Source organism: Podarcis gaigeae (genome assembly GCF_964106915.1).
Source record: "Podarcis gaigeae genome assembly, chromosome: 5".
Taxonomy (NCBI): domain Eukaryota; kingdom Metazoa; phylum Chordata; class Lepidosauria; order Squamata; family Lacertidae; genus Podarcis; species Podarcis gaigeae.
Window position 1 is genome coordinate 72312228 of NC_139681.1, and position 18821 is coordinate 72331048.

The window sequence follows — 18821 nt, forward strand, 5'->3', positions numbered from 1 at the left end:
CAGTTGAGATGGATGTGATGATCTTAACATTAATAATAAATTAGCATCATCATCATTTATACCCTGCCCATCTGGCTGGGTTTCCCCAGCCACTCTAGGCGGCTTCCAACAAAATATTAAAATAAAATAATTCATCAAATATTAAAAGCTTCCCTAAACAGGGCTGCCTTCAGATGTCTTCTAAAAGTCAGATATTTGTTTATTATCATTATTATTATTATTAGTTGTCTGCTATTGCAGCCTTGGCTAAACTAAACATCTTTAGTCTTTGCTTGAACCCTCCCACACCAAAAAGAAAAGAAAAGAAAAAGATTGCTGAGTTTTCTGCTATTGAACAAAACAACCCCAGCTGATAATTATCCTATTTACATTACTCTTTTTGAAATGATTTCTCCTATAAATTCCAGGAGCAATTTAATTGCACTTGATGCACAGATCTAGAAACCTACACAGGGAATCCAAGTTGGTTTTTTTTAAAAAAAAATACACACAATTATTAAGCATATTATTCTAAACTGGTCTGTTCTGAAGTTCTTGAAAAGTCGTATGTCCTACTTCCTATTACTTATTCTATAGAATATACATTGCATCTAGCACTTCCACCAAGAACCACAGGGTGATATTTCAGGAAGTAGGTTAGACCAGATGGAGGGGAAAGAGTCAGCAGTGACAGAGCATGAGAAAGTTAAGGTGGGAAGATGTGGTCCTCTCTGCTCATCCACATGCCTGTTAAAACAAGACCACTCACCCTGCTTTACAGGTGAATGGGACAAATGCATTAACAAACACATGTTGCTGCCTTCATCGTGTGTAGTTTGGTCCAAAGAGAGATTCCAACCTGGAATGAGGAATGAAAAGAAGAGCAACCTTCTTTTTAAAAAAATCTTCATGGTGATGTCCAAATGCATTGATAATTTCCATAGAATGGCTAAATATAGAATCATAGAACTGTATAGTTGGAAGGGACCATGAGGGTCATCTAATCCGACCCCTTTCAACGCAGGAACCTTTTTTTCTCAATGTGAGGCTTGACCCACCAACCTAGGATTAGGACTCTTAGGCTCTACTGCCAGCTCTTAGGTAAGCGGCAGCTAATTTTTGACAGTCTTTTCATTTTTTAATGCATAGCTGAACTACGCAGCTCAACTTGAAATAAGGCAGAATATCTGCAGCTAAGGTCCAAGCAGCCTGACAGCACTTGGCAGATAGTTTCTGTTTGTAAAGTCTGAATGAAGGGGGGGGGGACACGAAAGCCTTACAATCCGTCAGTGAAGACGTTTTAAAATTAAACTTTCTATATGAGAGGAGTTTTAAGTAGAATCTGATCTATAATTAAGACACTTGCCACAGGACACCCCCCCCAAAAAAATCACACATTTTTCACTAGCTTCCAATTGCACTGTAAAGTTTTGCAAAGAAATCAGCAAACCTTTCAATTATAGAAGGTTAAATGTGACCTAGATATGTCAAAGATGATCAGAGAGACATACTTCAAGCCATCTTTTGGTTGGTTTTTAAAAGTGCCAGACTTATTTACATCCCCTTTAACTATTTACACTCTGTGTTGGTTAAAATTTGTCACATTGATACATGCATAATATATGATGTTTACTCAAGCATCCCCAACAGAACTTGCATATTGTCCTCCTTGCCCCTGCGGAATTTCATGAAAGGGCTTGTAATTCATATTTTATTTTGGCATGACTGAAACCAGACTGAGCTAAGCAAAGGTGTGCATATAACATTGCGTATAGTCAAGAGACCACGATTGCCATTTCAGCATTCTGGAGAATTGGGAACAGAGCTGGATTTGCGAACTACCTACCCTATTTCAATGTGTTTCATAAAAAGCAGTAAAAGATTATTGAAACTGGCAATTATTGCATAAGATGTCCTTTATCAGCACTCTAAATTTAAGCTAATTATTCTGCACTCTTTAATTCTTTGGCTTACACTGTAGGGAGCTGTTTCTCTCTCTTTTAAAAACTATTTTAAAATTTACCGGTACTTCCCCACTTTACAATATACTGTGCAAGGAAGTCCAGTAACTTATAGGCTACCACATTTTTTAAAAAAATACAATGTCTATTTTCATCTGAAAAAGGACACACAGGTGAGAGAAGCTGAGCTTTCCTCTCTTCTCACCTTACCCCTTTCTGCCCCATTGCCCCAGGTACTTTTCTCCAGGCCTAGCTCTAATACCAGAAGTTAGCCCAGGGGTCAGCAACCTGCGGCCCATGGGGGTCGTTTAACCAGCCCATGGATCCCTGCCTGCTCAGTAGGCTCCCGTGCGCCATGCTAAACTGGCACGGAGCAGAGCGGGAACCACCTTCCGCAACGCTGGCCAGCTTCCTATTGGCTCAGGAAACTCCTGCAGCCAATGGGAAGCTGCGTATGCCTCCTCCGTGCTGGAAGGAGGGCAGGAAATAGCATTTGTGAATGCAGGCGCATGCGCACACACACTCCAGCCCACTGCAGGGTCTACGGGACCGTGAACCGGCCCAAGCTACAAAAAATTTGCCTACCCCTAAATTAGCCAGATTAGGAGGAAAAGTATCAGAAGTGATGCAGCACAGGGAGGTAAGAATCACACAGCACTATCTGGTACTGTAGACAGCATCACTTCAAAATGGGAAGGATGCCATCTTTGAATACTCCTTGAAGGTGTTTTTTTCAAAAGTAAAAAAAAATCACCCTCTGTAAGTAAAAATCTGTAAGAAGGGACGAGGCTGGCGCTGTGGTCTAAACCACTGAGCTTCTTGGGCTGGCTGATCAGAATGTCGGCGGTTAGAATCCCCTCGATGGGGTGAGCTCCCGTTGCTCAGTCCCAGCTCCTGTCAACCTAGCAGTTCGAAAGCACACCCAAAAGTGCAAGTAGATAAATAGGTACTGGTTTCGGTGTTCCGTTGCGCCAGAAGCAGCTTAGTCATGCTGGCCACATGACGAGGAAAAAACTGTCTGCGGACAAATACAGGGTCCCTCGGCCTGTAAAGCGAGATGAGCGCCGCAACCGCAGTGTCATCTGCGACTGGACTTAACCGTCAGGGGTCCTTTACCTTTTAAAAATCTATAAAGGCATAGAAAAAAGTTCTAGTGCAGCTTTCTATTTTTTAAAAAAGGAGAATGTTCATAAAATGTTATCCCCTGTCAGCAGCCTGAAGTGTGATTATGTATTATACCACCTTCCACCTCATTCAACCACATGTGTATGCACATTCCAGTGCACAGCACAGTGACACACACAACATGGATATGTGCAATGATTCCTTTAGCTAGGCTAAGTTGCAAGTGATGGAAGAAATCTTTGATGGCAACTGAGTGTAATTTTAAACAGTATGAAAGCACGATGCTTAGATAAGTTAATGAGAAAAGTTCAAATACTTAAAAACAGAATAAGACACATAGGCTAAGGTTAGCAAACAATTACTAAGGGGACAAGGAAATCAAATGTCTATAAGGAGGAAGCATACTGCTTTGACTTGCATACCTTACAGATTTTCAACTTACTGCCCCAGAGCCACAAAAACTTCTGCAGATTTTGTCTTTGGCAATACGTCAAGTTTTTTTTCTTTTCTTTTAATGGTCTACAGATAAGAGTATTAATTTAAAAGTTACTCCGCCTTAACTGTACACAATATTTTAATTGGGAGTCAAGCTGACCTGCATTTCGACAGAATGTCTGAAGTCATAGCAAGCAGGAAACTTGAAACCTCTGCCAGGAAGTTCCCTAAATTTGCATGCTGACATATATAGAAAGCTTATGTCCTCATCTTCACATACCTACCTACCTTGGCTGCAAGCATAACCACATCTACTCAGAAGTAAATTCCACTGAATTCAAGTAGGAGCTTGCAACCAGGTGAGTGAGGTTATTACGGCAGTCTAAAGCAGAAAAGCTAAGGAGCTCCCCAGTAATCTGTATCTTCTGCCTTCTGGAAGAAGGTCCAGGGTTATAAAGACTAGGAATAGCTGCCTGAGAAACAGTTTCTACCCAAATGCAATTTTGGTTTTAAACACAGTATAAGGAGTCTCTATGGGAGTATATTGTAATTTAAAATGGGGTATCAGAGTTTTTAGAGGGCTAACCAGGCTAGGATAGCTGGGATAGCAGGCTTGTTGGTTTTTGAATGTCTTATGTAGATTTTTCAATTTCGTTGTTCTGTATGGGACAATGACAAAAATTATAGTATCGTAGCATAGCAACTCCTATGTGCACCCACCCTAACAATAACTATGTCATGCAATGTGAGCAGAACTATGTGCTGGAAGCATGCAGAGTTACATAAAACCCAGAAATAACTATGACCAGTTTTGGAAGCAAGTTTTGCCCGTTCTGCCCCATGTTCCCATGCCAAAAAGTCATACCTACCAGCAAACCCAGCCTACGCAGATGAAATGATGTCACGGGATAGTGCAAGCAGGGATATGGGTTGGAATTAAATGTGAATTCTTCAGTGTGTGCCCTCCCCTAATAAGTGTCCCTCCTTGTACAAATAAAGAGGGGAAACTGAATAAGAGGCATAAAAGAAAGCATTTGCTCTTTATAACTTTAATGTGCTAAATCATTTTGGGTGTCTAAACAAAGAAAGCAAATGCGTCTCACAAATACTACAAGAAATAAATTAATGGTCACTAAGCAAATGTAACAGCCAAGTTACTGCAGTAATTTTCACATGGGGAGCTGGACTCTCACCAGAGAAAGTCATGAATCACATGGCTCCCAGGAGCTGTTGTTGGCACTGTTATTTCTAGTTCAGTATTTGTATCAGCAGGCAAACCTTAAATAAAGGCAACATTTTACCAGCAGAGTAATCAAAAGTTTGACCAGGGTTTTATTTGATTTGCTTTTCTGATGTCATAAAACATTTTCACTGGAGACTGATTATCATAAAACCTACAATTAGGTTATTACTGTCTTGTCTTGATAGTAGAACTTGATTTTACATCCAAAAAACTTCCCCATGTAGCAGAAGCACAAGACATTCAGCACATCAGATATCTGCTTGGTACCATGGCTTAGTACAAACATCTGGGCTCTAGGAGAGGAGCTACTCTGCTCCTCCCTGGTCTATCTGCAGCAGTATTTGAAAACCTCAATTATTCTATGTTCATAAAAACATACACTTTAAATCCTTAATACCCTTCAACTATGACCCTCCTAGTGGCACAGCTATAAAACTGCTAGCACATGTGCAAAGCTAAGCAGGGTCAAACTGGATGGGGGACCTTGTGTTGAGATTCCTGCATTGCAGGGGGTTGGACAAGATGGCGCTTGGAGTTCCTTCCAGCTTTGATTCTATGAACTCTGCACTGATTATGCTGAGTTAAAGTGAGGAATGAACAGGCATAACTTAACTTTAATGAGGAACCACCAGCTCCAGGCTGGTCCTAGCCTGCAGAGCCTTTTGATCCAGCTCATAGCCTCTCCTCCTCTGCCTCACACCTCCACTTCCAGGGTTTTGGTCTCCTCTTTTGCCAGTTGTGCATCATGTGGCTGTTTGATACTCAGCCCTGCATCCCCCTTGCCTCACTGGGGTTCCCTGGACCTCTCTGTGGATAGCGGGTAAAGTTCCTCCTTTCAAGAACAAGCCAAACCATGCAAAACCTGAAGGAAGGTCACTGTCCCTTTAATTCGCCCTCATCTTGGGTTCCTCCCTCACACAGAGCAGGAAAGGGGCTTTCACGTTGTCATTGTGGATCTTGCATAGCAGCTATGGCTTCCTGCCTATGGTCTGGTCTGGGAGCTGGGGGAAGGAGGTGGTTTTTAAGAAGTGTATTCCCCACCACACCCCGCCAACCAAGATGCACACGCAACACCAGGCACCTATCAAGAAGTTTAATACAAACCCTCCAGTAACAGGAGACGGGCGAAGGAGGAATGTACAAGACCATCTCCCCCCCTTCTTTTCTCTCTCCCTGCCCCCCAACATTTCTCCCCCTCCACACACATGGGCTTTCCATGACCTTCTGTTATTTAAAGTTCCTCTGCCTTGAAGAGTTTGCTGAACTTGTAGTGGAGGAATGGGATACAGAGCATATCCAGCAAGACCGAGGGTGGCATTCGGCTAAGTTTTGCTCAGACCTGACCCACTGAAGTGAATGAACATGGCAAATTTAAGGCCATTACTGTAATTTCAACAGGTCTGCCCTGAGCAAAGCTTGGTTTAAAACCAGGCCTTAAGACCAGGGCTTCCCAAACATGGGTCTCCAGCTGTTTCTGGACTACAATACCTACCCTGCTACGTATTGTGGACTACAATACCTTCCTGCTAGTTAAAATGATGGGAATTGTAGTTCAAAAACAGCTGGAGACCCAAGTTTGGGAAACCCTTCCTTAGACCAAGCTGTGAGACAAGGAAGAGGAGATTGCGGGTTCATGCCACAGAAGCACCCCACTCCTAGAGTGGGTCACAGATGTTAACACTCCCCACTTTTGCCCACTTTCCTCCATTTTGTTCGTGAATGGGGGGCATAGTTACATAGGGTGAGCAAGAATACACCGAAGAGAGAACTCTTTTCCTTCTCCCCACCAGCGTTAGAAACTGAGATATAAAAGCTAGGAGCTAAATGGCACCTTAAACCTAGGTTATGGGCACAACGATGCAATATCTAGGTGCACTTTTTTTAATAACAAGAATACAAAGCTGAAAATGAAGGAACTGTTGCTAAAACATTATGTCATTTTTCACACGGTCTAGTCCTTCCCCTGCCCACTCCACCCCCTAATATTCTTAAGAGGATCTCTTCTCCAGTCTTCAGAGAGTAGCCAGAAGTGGGAAGGCACAAAAAGGTCCTCCTTTCTTTCCACTCTGCAGTTTTAATCTGAAATCTTAGGCGCAGTACTGCAACCAGAGCTCAGAAATTGCTCACTCCAATGAAATTCCCTGTTGCAAAATGTGCCTAGAACAATGGGAGTTTCAAACACTGAACCCCACCCTAAGGTTCCAGCAGCTATGATTTAAATTTACAGGTCAGTCTTTCCAGTATCTTAAATACCGTAGGCTTTCAAATCTCTCTTAAAAAACACGAATAAGGAAACAGGAGTTATGTTTTATCTTTTCACCTTTAGCAGGTATTGCTGGGTGCCTTACAAATAATTCCTTCTCTCGGTTATTTCTTGTCTTCCTTAGCCTCATTTATTCACAGAGACTAATGCCTGTATACATGGCACTACTGGTGTGTGTGGCTGCAATAGATTTCGTATTAAAGTAATGTGGCCCTCAAAAGAAAAATGGCTCATGTGAACATTACAGAACATTGGCTTCATTCTTTCCCTTCCCTGGGCAACACTGTCAACTACAGAGAATACATTACTGATAGCATAACCAAGAAACCTGTGATGTCTACATACAGCTTCACTGATCCAATATTTTCCAGGGAGAGAACAGCGGTATGTATTCCTGTAGTTAAAACATGTGTGAACAATGAACAAATAAAGCACGACTGCCCAAATAACCTCCACAGAAGTACTTAATGCTGCTTGTATATCTTTGTGCACAGTCTTAAGCGTAGACATATTCCCCGTTCCACCTGAATAAAGATGCAACGGAGGCCAAGACATCTCCACAGTCAACAATCCAAAAACAGGCCAATAACAGACTTTATTGCTTGGCTCAGTGAAACTATATTGCTAACAGAATTCCACTCCCAGCCAAAGCAGTTCTGTCAGTCTAAAACGCTGTTCTTGCCTATGTCTGAATGAGAAGTGAACAGAATGTCTTCAGCTATGAATCAAACTAAAAGAAAACTGCACCAGTTATTAAAAATGCGCAGGAAGAGCCAAACTCTACAGGTTGCAGCAGACTTGTCATGGGTTTTTGCTTCAAACAGGACATGCAAAATATTCACTGCCTTAACATGCACAAAAACAAAATGGCAGCAAAATAGCCCCTCTCATAAAGCATCAAAAGAGCAACGTAAGAGGATCAGGAAATGTAAATACTCTCGACTTTAAGATGTCTTAGGAATTGCATATGTTCAGCCAAGAAGGCAAGGGAGAACTGTGATCCCATGTGAGGAGGAATTGAACTCTCTACAACATTTAATTTCCCCACTACCCTTCTCTGAAGAATGTAAAAAAGACTGCATCACACCCATCAGCCCATAAAACCCCCACAATAGCTCAGTTAGCTGAATATTAGAAAGCAACACATATAGTGCTCAGGGGCAAGAGTCTGTCTACATTTCAAAATATGGTTGTGCTAGTATGTTACTTGAGCTCTGCATAGTTCACTGGACAGCACCCTTGAAAACCACAACTGATTTACTAAAACAACCAAACAACAGAAGTCTAGCACAGCAATGGTTTCCATTAGACAAACCATCAAGGAATAAAACATTAGCCAAGCAGCCCACTTTCATAGTCACCAGTGTTCCATGAGAAGTTGTGTTACCCTGTAACTGTTCTCAGAATCAGCTGATAACATGACAAAGGAACAACCGAGGAAATCGAGGACCATAAAACAAAGTAATTAACTGCTTATATATATTATGCAGCAACAAAGCTATAAACTCTTAGAACTGAAGCATCTGGGGAAAGTCAGTTAGAGCAGAAACAAAGTGAAATCTAGAGAATGGTGTCATGAAGATTATTTAGACTACATTTTGAATAGGCAGCAAAAGAATGAGGCTCCCCATAACAATTCATAGTTGTGCCAGGGATATTGTGACTGCAAATAATGTGACTGTCAAGAGCACATCCATGAAAAACATTGTTTTCATTATAAGAAGCACTTGCAAGGCGGCCTACAAATCTTTACTATCTGCATTTATAGAATCATAGAATTGTAGCGTTGGAAGGGACCCTGAGGGCCATTTAATCTAACCCCCTGCAATGTAGGAATCTCAACTAAAGCACCCATTACAGATGGCCCTCACACTGAAATTTAAAGGCAGTAAGGGTTAGAGTGTTGGAACAGGACTTGGGAGACCCGGGTTCAAATACCCAAAGTGATGAAGCTCACTAGGCGATCTTGGGCCAGTCACTGTCGGTATAAACTACTACAAAGGATTGTTGTGTAGATAAAACAAGGAGGTGCAGAACCATGTACATACAGCACCTCAAGCTTTTTCTAGGAAAGGTGGGATATGAATGTATTAAATATAGCTATTTAAAAATTTACCTGGTGCACATAAGAGAAGCAACAGGACCTACACGGTCATTTGTGATTTGCTATGTGGTAAAAAGCAGTAATAAAGGTGCTTACTTTATTTTTTGATGGTGCAAAATGTTTATTCTGGGTATTCACAGTTTTCATTTTCAATCCTCACGTATTCAACTACAGGAAAACCACCTCTGTGTTTTCTAAGGGCATTTACCACTCCCATCTCTCAACACTGTTAGTACTTATACCCAGCAAACACGTAATTAAAACACGTCACAGAACAGAAGAAGTGTTTGTTATGACATTCTAAGATCAAAAAGCACACTGCTGAATTTGCCTCCATCTGTGCCAGTACAAACATTTCCTACGTCTCACCAGTAATTGCCATGGATCAAAGATAACGGGGGTAGTAGGAAGAGGTCAGATCAGGAGGAGTGTGATAATACAAAGCTCAGGGCAGAATCATAACTGCAGAACATCAAGATTTTGACAAGCATAATGAGTGGAAGAAACACTGTAAGAGTGGCAGCCATATTCGTATCAGCAGTACACACACCCTGGAAAACCTACAGCGGTGATAAAGCATCTCATTATTTTATCATGCTTCCTTGTGCAGACTCATGGGACCATAAACGAACCTAAAACATTATCTTTGCTACTTCACTCATCACCATAATTTAAATGCAGAAAGTTTATGGAAATTCTGCTTAATTTACTATTTAAGAACTGCTCATTCATCTACTTTTGCTCAACGCAACACAGCAGCAGGAAAGCTTTCTCAACAACGTCAAGCATATTCTAAGTTAGTGTTCCTTTTGTTTCATATACACTGTGCTTTGCAAACATCATCTACTGGTAATTAATCCCCATAGCAACCCATTGAGGTAAGTATTACTACACGTAGTACGCATAGGAAAACTTGCCCGGAGCCACAAAACTTGTCACTGGCTCATTCAGGATTAGACTGCAGAGGTTTCCAATTCCAGCTCTCATGCCCTAAGTTAAAGACCACACCTCTTTCTCATATGCAGCATGCACACTTGCTCAGGCACACGCAAACACAGGATTCCTTTCTTTTAGAAGGCAGTTTTCTGAAGGTTAAACAAGTAGGACAGCAGAATATTCACAAAGACACTTCTCAGAGCCTCAGCCAAAAGTGGATTAGGGGATTTCATAGAGAAAAGTATAATGTAGTAGCAACAATAATAATAATAATAACAATGGTGTCTACACGTAAAAGATTATGCTTTGGGAGTGCTGTATTATACGATATATTGTTTCTAAAGGTACAAAAGCAAATGAGAAACAAAGAAACCCATTTAATATCCCACTATCAGGGTTTTAAACAGCTGCAACATTTTTGCAATGATTCCCCCCCCCCCTTTGTGCAACTGCCCCAATTTTCAGATCAAATGCCATTAGAAAGGATATTAGAAAGGGATATTACATAGCAAAACACAAAGCAAGACAGATTTTGTTTGATTGAGATATATTAACCAGTATTAACCAGGCTTCAAAACCAAGCATAGCCTGAGATTTCATCTCATGTTTGCTATCTAGTAGCAGTGACTTCCTCCTTTCCCTATTAACAATCCTTTCATAGGACTTTGTTTCCTTGACAAATGTTTATATTATGACCATAAACAGAGCAATATAACAGACCTAACCCTCCTTAACCAGAATTAATGGGATTTGTATGCCCTGACCACCCGTCCTTTAAAACAGACTTGTTCCAGTTCTAACTCACCAGTAAACTGAGGAGCTCTACACACACACACACACACACACACTGTATGTAGGGGTGACCAGGGGCAAAATAGGGGACTAGATGCAGTGCACAAGTAGATGGCAGAACGGTCAGATCTATTAACGATTACATAATTTAAACCAACTAACAAAATGTGACCTAACCCATGATGCCTAGCTGAGAGATTGTTCATTTAAGGGCTTACTGGGGGTACCAATTCAAGTCATCTTTTCTGCAATAGTCCAAAGCAGTATCCCCACCCCACCCCTATGAACCAACCATTAGCTCACAGCATGCTCACCTTGTCTCTGGCTCTTGCCCAGCTACTGGATGTCCTCCCGCTTGTGGAAGCTGATGCTGGCATATGCACTTAATTCATCACCCAAGTGGCTACTCCCACAAGGCTGATTAGGAGATTTAGGTGGCTGATGCTGCTGTGTCGGCTGCTTGACCCCTAGCAGAGAAGCGCTCTCTTGAGGGTGGGGGTGGTGATGGTGATGATGCTGGCGGTGATTAAAATCCTTCACTAAGTCCAGGTCGATGTAATTGAGCCCATTCCCCACGCCACCCCCAGCCCCGCCAGCTGCCTGCTCCCTCCTAAACGCCGCTGTGCCAAGGCCGGAGAAGGCCCCTGCCTCCCCAGATGCAGGCTTGAGCCAGACGTTTTCGAAGGAGGCTGAGCTGTGGCGCTTGGCGTCTTCAGAGCCTCCTCCTGGTCCGTGGGGCAGGGCTGAGGCCCCAAGGCCACCACCAGGCGTGGTTGAGGAAGCAAACGTCTCGGAGCTGTGGCGGCGCCGGCCTCCCTGAGGGTCAGCGCGGATCACTTTGGCACTCTGGCTGCTGCGGCTGGGGCTCAGGCTGACGTGCGTGAAGGCGCTGCTCATCCCCAGAGGCCCCATCATCGACGAGGAGCAGGAGTGGGGCAAGACAGCTGGCAGCTCCCCCGGCTGCGCCTGGGGGTGTTGAGAAGGCAGCCCCACAGGCGGGGGGCTTTTCTCCTGCCTGCCGCGACCCATCCTCATGTCAGCATAGCTGAGTAGGAGGGCTGGAGGGGGAGGCGAGGGGGTGTGGGCACACACTACATACTGCCCCCCGTTCCCCAGTTGCATGCTCATATAGTCTCGGCCACCGGAGGGAGCTGCCCCGGCCCGGCTTGGCTGCATGGATGCCAAGGTAGCTGGGCAACCTGCCCCCCAATCCATATTCATATACTCCTCTGAGCTGGAGCCAGCGTCTCCGTGGGGCAAAGGCGACGGGAAGGCTGGTTGCTTGAACTCAATGTTCACGTACTCACCAGGGCTTTTGGGCTCTGGGAGCTGTTCCCGAGCCCGAGGCAGAGTGCTGGCCTTTGGGCCATCCAAGGACAGCCGGGTAGGCCTGGCCAAGCGGCTCTTGGTCCGCACAGCCGCATCCGCAGTACAAGAAGGAGCAGGCTGCAATGGCTGTGTCTGCGCAGGAAGGGCATACCCCACACCCTCCTGTCCCCCAGGGCCACCAAGGCTGTCGCTACTAGTGGAGGAGGAGGAGTCCTCAGCAGCAGCGTAGAGCAAGCGGCCGGAGCTAAAGGACATCCGCATCTGGGCATTTCCCTCTTCGCCTGTCCTGCGTTGCATGTGCTTGAAGGAACGTGGCAGAGAGAAGTAGGAGTAGATGGGCTTGTGGTGGGACCGGGTGGGTCCTTGCACAGATGGCTCTTCTGGGCCTGGAGGTCCTGAGCTGGCGAAGTAGCAATCTGGAGGGGTGCTGGTAGCAGATCCACTGGCTGGAGACATGTTGATATAATCACTCCCACCACTCAGCAGCTTCCCCTCGTTGCTCTCCACAGAGAGCTTGGGGTGGTGGCTAGTCCCATTCATCCATAATTTGCTGTAGGCAGCAGAACCACTGTCTGGAGAGCAGCTGCCGCTGGGAGACATCATCATGTAGCCATTGGAGTCCACCGTGGCCTGTACATGACGGCCTCCTCTCCCAGGGTTGATAATCTGCTGTGGGGCAGACACACTCTTAGGGCTCATGGGCATATAATCACCACCTTTGGGAGTACTACCACCATTGGGGACTGGGGCCACTCCTGGCAACATGGGCATGTAGCCATCATCAGTGTGTGGGGTAGAGTTGGTCCGGTGGTGGTTGCCCTCCACCTGATGCATCTCTAGACATTCCTCAGGGTAAGAATGGGTTGGTACAAAGGCAGAATGTCTATAGGAGGAGAGCCTGCTGCCGCCACAGGAATAAGAGGGGAGCATCTCAGTATATTCCTCAATGGAGGCCACTGAAGACTGCGAGGGAGTCTTCTGGTGGGAGATGGTAGGGGAGGTACCAGCTGAATGAGTCCTTTTCCTGAAGCCTTTCTCCGGATCACCCACATCCTCACTGCCAAGCCGGGGGCAGCAGGGGGCAGCAGGGCAGCGGGTCTGCTGCTGTTGAAGGTGGCAAGTGCGGGGGGTGAAATGACCATTAGGAGCTGTGATGCTGCAGCAGGACGAAGCAGCCTTCCCTCCCATACATATGTAGTTGCTGAGCTCCTCATCTCCCCGGGCAGGTGGGGTGTGTCCTAGAGAATCAGGGGTCACGCTGCGGAAGGAGCTGCGGAAGTCACAGGGACTGGATCCATACTCGTCGGACGAGATGAAGCCCCCATCGCTGGGGGAGCCAGAGACCGAAGCGCTGGAGCGACGTGGGAAGAGGCAGTCTGAGGTGGAGCCGTGGCCGCTTGTGCTGCTGGACGACAGGCTGACTGGGCTCGTAGCAGAAGGGGAGCAGCGCGAGGAAGGCATTGGGATGGAGCGGCTGTGGTTGAGAGGGGGGTGGAGCCTAGAGCTGCCGCGGTGCCTGTGTGAGTGGGTCCGGTTGGCGCTTGGGCTAACTGGGCTCCCGTCCACCGAAGCTGGTCTGGACATGGTACCTTCTCCATCACTGGAGGCTCTGACACGGAAAGAGTTGGGCTTGCCCCCTGTCCCTCCTCCCACACCGCTGCCAGCAGGAGAGGTAGCTGTCACGCTCTCAGTCCTGGACCTACGGCTGAGCCCCACCTGGCTGGGCGGGGGGTTGTTGACATGGTGCCTACTGCGGAGAGGCACCGATATAGGGTTGGAGCAGTTGGAGGAGGACTGGCTTTTGCTACGGGGGCGGAACTCCTCGCTCATGGCCCGCATAGCCTCCAAGATGGTCTCATGCATGTTCTGGGCTACTACCGAGTCATCTACTTGCATCCAGAACTCACCTGGTCCGGTGACCGCAGAACGCCCCACCTCAATGAAAAAGAAGTTCTCTGAGTGGCCACACCGCCGGATGTTGAGCAGCTGCAGCACCACGGCTGCCGCGTCAGAGTTCAGCTTGACGAAGCTGATGGTCTTGTTGGTTAGGCACAGGCGGTAGATGCCGATCAGATTCTTAGTCTGGCCCAGGCCCTTGGGTTTCAAGATCACCTGCCAAACTTCCTTGAATGCTGGGCCAGGAGCCATATCACCGTAGGTGTCCTCCCCTGCCTCTCCCATCCCAATGCTTCCACCACCCATGGTGACATCCCCATGGTGGTGGTGGTGGTGGTGATGATGGTGGTGGTGGTGGTGCTGATGGCTCTTGGCCCGGTTGTGCAGTTGTAGCAGAGCCTGGTACCAACTCTCCTGCTCAGGCTCGCTGTCAGCAGCAATGGCAAAGTGTTCGTCCTTAGTGTAGAGCGCCACAAGGTACTTATTTTTGGAGTCTGCCCTCTTGTTGATGTTGAAGCAGCTCTCCAGCGGGATAGAGCGCTTGGGGCCCCCCGACTTGTGCCTCCACTTCTTTTCATTTTCATAGTACTCCAGCCGGGCGGGTCCGGACTCGCTGGCTGCCCTCAGCACGAAGAAGCGCTTGTGCATGCTCTTGGGTTTGCGCAAGTAACCCACCTTCCTGACATCTGAGAAGAAGCCCTCGTTATTATCCGTGGGGCTCGCCATGCTGGAAGGGGAGAGAGGTGGCAGAGCAGCTCTCCTACTGCAAAGGGGCAGCTTCCGAAACAGCAGAGGAGGAAACAAAGCAACAACAACAACAAAAGAGAACTAACGGAGCAGCCCAAAATCCAATTCTTGCAGTAGCAGCAACCAAACAAAACAAAACAAAACCCCAGCAAAATAGCACTGCAACCCCCCCCCCTTCCAAAAGGGGATAGGAAGAGAGTAGCAGGCAAGAGAGCAGCTGTTCAGCGTCCTTCCAGCTCCAGGAGCAGAGTTTGGGTTGCTGTTTTTATTTCCAAATCACCCTTCGCAGGAGAAACGTGGCTTTCAAAAGTCCAGTCCAGGAAAGTCTCGTCCGAGCAGCCGCCGGGAAAGGGGAGAAGTGCATAATTTCATCCGTGAGGGGTGGAAATTCCTCCAGCGACGGGAGCAGGATGGGGTTCCCCCGTCGCTTCCCTCCCAAACAAACAGCCCCCTCCCCTTCTCAAGTTACCCCTCAGCAAGGAGCGAATTTCAGATGCCGATTAAATATCCTCTCGCGTTGGGAAGGGAAGATTTGCTTTTGCAAAAAAAAAAATAATAATAAGAGAGGAGAAGGAAGGAAAGTCTTCGTCGTAAACGCAGGCAACCCTTCTTTCCGAAAGCAAAGAAACAACAACAGTCAGTCAAAACACCACGCCAACCACCTTGTTTTTCTTCCCCGCCAAAAAAATGTCAGTCAAAATATCCTTCGCGGGAGAGAGAGAGATTGGGCGGGGGGGGGCGCGTCGAAAAGAACCCAAACAAACAAAATATCCGGGGGGGGGGATCAGCGCCGCTGAGACTGCAGCTTCTTCAGCTTGTACAGGAGAAGACTGGCGACCCCATTCAGTCCCGTCTGGTTAGGGCGAGAAAGTGCCATTTCGACACAAAACGCGGGCATGCGGCTGCAGGGGCGAGAGCCGGGAAGGAGAAGGCGAGGAGGGGAAGCTGCCCGAGCTGAGGAGAAGGAGGAGGAACATCCTCGCGGCGGCGGCGGCGGCTCTTGCTTCCACCTCCTCCGCCTCTTCTTCATTCCAGTCGGGAAAGTCTCGGAGGGCACTCGCAGCAGCGGCGGCAGAATCCGTCTCCCTCCTGCACCACCGCTACGTCCTCTTCCTCCTCGTGCGCCCCAGGATGAAGGAGGCGAGCGAGGGGGGGAAAACAGCAGCCGCCGGACTTGCTTGCTTTGCTCGCTGGCTGTCTCTCCTCGGGCTGCTGCTGCTTGCGGCGGCGCCTGCAGTAGCTGCAGCTCCGCAGACTTTCCCGAAGAGCCCCCGCGAACCAAAACAAGCGGCTGCCGTCTGTGTTTATTATGAGTCCAGCCCCCTCCAGCCGCCGCCGACACTCCGTCTCACTCCTAGGAGAAAAACACGTGATGGCGCCAGTGCGTGGACCATCCCCATCTCCAGCCCCAGCCGCAGCAGCAAGAGCGCGGGAGAGCAGGGCGAGGTGGGAGGGAGCGGGGTGGAAATAAGCGCCCACGCGCAGCCTAGCTTAGTTAGCGCGGCATTCCAAGCCCGCCTTCCCGCTCCCATGCCTGCCGCGGCGGCGGCGGCTTTTTCATTCAGCACCGCAGCCAGAGCGCTTACCTTTAGGCGCTGATCGCGTCCGGAGCCTCGGCGGGGGGTCGCTTTCCTATTGGAGCACCTGCCTGTCCTTCTTTGGGCCTCCTAAGGGTTGTGTGGAGAGAGCCAGACGGGGAGGCAAACCCAGGCTTGGTTGAAAAGCGCGGCGTAGTAGTTTGTTATGTATAATATGTGTGTGTGTGCGCGCGCGGGAGCGAGCTCGCGCCTTCTCCCCCCTCCCTCCCTCACACATACACACACACATATATATATGAGGGAGAGAAAGAGTAGACGCCATTCACTGGCGTGATATTTATAAAACGAGGGGGTTGCGGGTCTCGCTTTGCCTTGCCGCCGTCGCCGTGATTGAAGCAAAGGCGGGCGCCGTGCCGGGTTTTTCCATCCCATATCCCCCCATTATATTTAAAACAAAATGATTTGTAGGGAATAATAAAAAATAAAAGTCACGATTTGTAGCGCTTTGCAGAATAATTAATATTTCCCCCAGTAGCCACGAATTGCTCCTGTTTTCCCTCCCTTCTCGTTTCCGCCTAGCATTCAGGTCCCCCAATCCTTAAACGTTTACATGGAAACGACATCCATTGAATGTCATGGATCTTTAATTCCCCCCCCCCCAAGAAAAGGTCGGGGATAGGGGCACTTGTGGCCTGCCAGGTCCTTGTACTGCGACTCCCATCATCCCTGGCAATTGGCTCTGCTGATGGGAGCTGTAGTGCAACAAAAATGTCTGATGGGCCACAGGTGCCCCATATTAGGTTCAGGATCCGTTTTCCAGCAATTACTCCTGAGGGGAAGGTGACCAGAAAACATGACTATAAGAAGAGGGGTGGGCAACATATCAACCAGAGGGCAAGAAGAAGTCGTGCTCCCACTTTGGGGGTCACACATACTGAAATCTGAATAGCCCAACAAATAACACAGAAATTGATTACTTTTTCTTTTCTATGTTCCCCTCTCCTCCCTTTCCACAAGATGTGGCGATGCCCCTTTGTTTACATGGCTAAAAGGGGGTTAGACAACCCTGTGGACAGGATCCAGAAGTATGTTCAGAGACAGTGTGCAATGTTTGCTACGCTGAAACACTCATACAATATGCATTCTGTGATCAACTCCCGTCCAGAAACCAATGTCCCCACTGTGGAAGGAAGTGTGGATCCAGAATTGGCCTCCACAGTCACTTACGGACTCATGGTTAAGACCATGTTTATGGAAGACAATCTTACTGGGCTACAAGATCGCCAAAGAAGAAAGATGCATTCTGTAACAGGCATCTGGTCACCACACCTCAAAATGGGTGTTGTAGTGCTGGAAAGGAGATGTAGAAAAGGGCAATCAACATGCTCAGGTGATTAAAAAAATTCTCTAACATGAAAGCTCTCAGTGTTTGGGGCTTTTGGGGAGGGGGCGTTGAATAAGTGGGGACATGAAATCATACATATTCTGAACAGGGTGATTTCTTTCTTTCTCTACTGTTCATAATACCAGGGTCATCCAGTGAAGCTCAATAGTGTAAGATTTGTAACAAACCAAAGTACTTCTCCACACATTAGATAGTAAAAGTTTGGAATTCATTTACAAAACAGTGTCGTGTGGCTTCTAACTTAGACATCTTTAAAAGGGGACGCGGGTGGCGCTGTGGGACGCAGGTGGCACTGTAGGTTAAACCACAGAGCCTAGAACTTGCCGATCAAAAGGTGATCAGAGGGTGAGCTCCAGTTGCTCGGTCCCTGCTCCTGCCAACCTAGCAGTTCGAAAGCATGTCAAAGTGCAAGTAGATAAATAGGTACTGCTCAGGCGGGAAGGTAAACGGCGTTTCCATGCGCTGCTCTGGTTCACCAGAAGCGGCTTAGTCATGCTGGCCACATGACCCGGAAGCTGTACACCCGCTCCCTTGGCCAATAAAGCGAGATGAGCGCCGCAACCCCAGAATTGGTCACGGCTGGACCTAATGGTCAGGGGTCCCTTTACCTTTAAAGGGGGGTTAGGGAAGTTTGTGGAGGATAAGGCTATAAATGACTATTAGTCATTGTAAATACCTCCAGCAGAGCAAAAGCAGAAGAGTGCAATGATGTTCCTTTCCTGTTTGTAGGTTTTCCATAAGCATTTGATTGAATACGGTGGGGAACAGGATAGGGGAGTAGATATTGGCCTTCGATCTGATCCAGTAGGACTCACCTTATATTCCTAAGGGCTAGCAGCTGATACTTAGAATTAGTTGATCAAAACTAAAAAGTGCTGATCATATGTATTCTTCCAGGCAATAATGAGGCTACACAATGGTAATGAATGTGTGGTGCAGACATCCAATTTTATCTCTAAATTTACTTAATCTGGTAATCATTGAAACAACTCAGCAGGAATATGAATGTGCAGGCTGTTAGGATGCCCACTCTTTGTTCTTGCTATTATCATTGTTTAAAGTTTTATG

At 47.0% G+C, this 18821-nt stretch overlaps 1 protein-coding gene across 1 annotated transcript in view; it reads right to left on the minus strand.

Moving 5' to 3' along the window:
- The window catches only part of IRS1 (insulin receptor substrate 1), a 53091-nt gene extending 36753 nt beyond the window's left edge, over nt 1-16338 (minus strand). The window contains 3 exon segments of the mRNA XM_083742058.1: nt 11153-14364; nt 14366-14447; nt 14450-16338. Of these exon segments, the coding sequence (XP_083598184.1) occupies nt 11175-14364; nt 14366-14447; nt 14450-14789 (3612 nt within the window). The 5' untranslated portion in view covers nt 14790-16338 and the 3' untranslated portion in view covers nt 11153-11174.
- Between the last annotated feature and the right edge of the window lie 2483 nt (nt 16339-18821).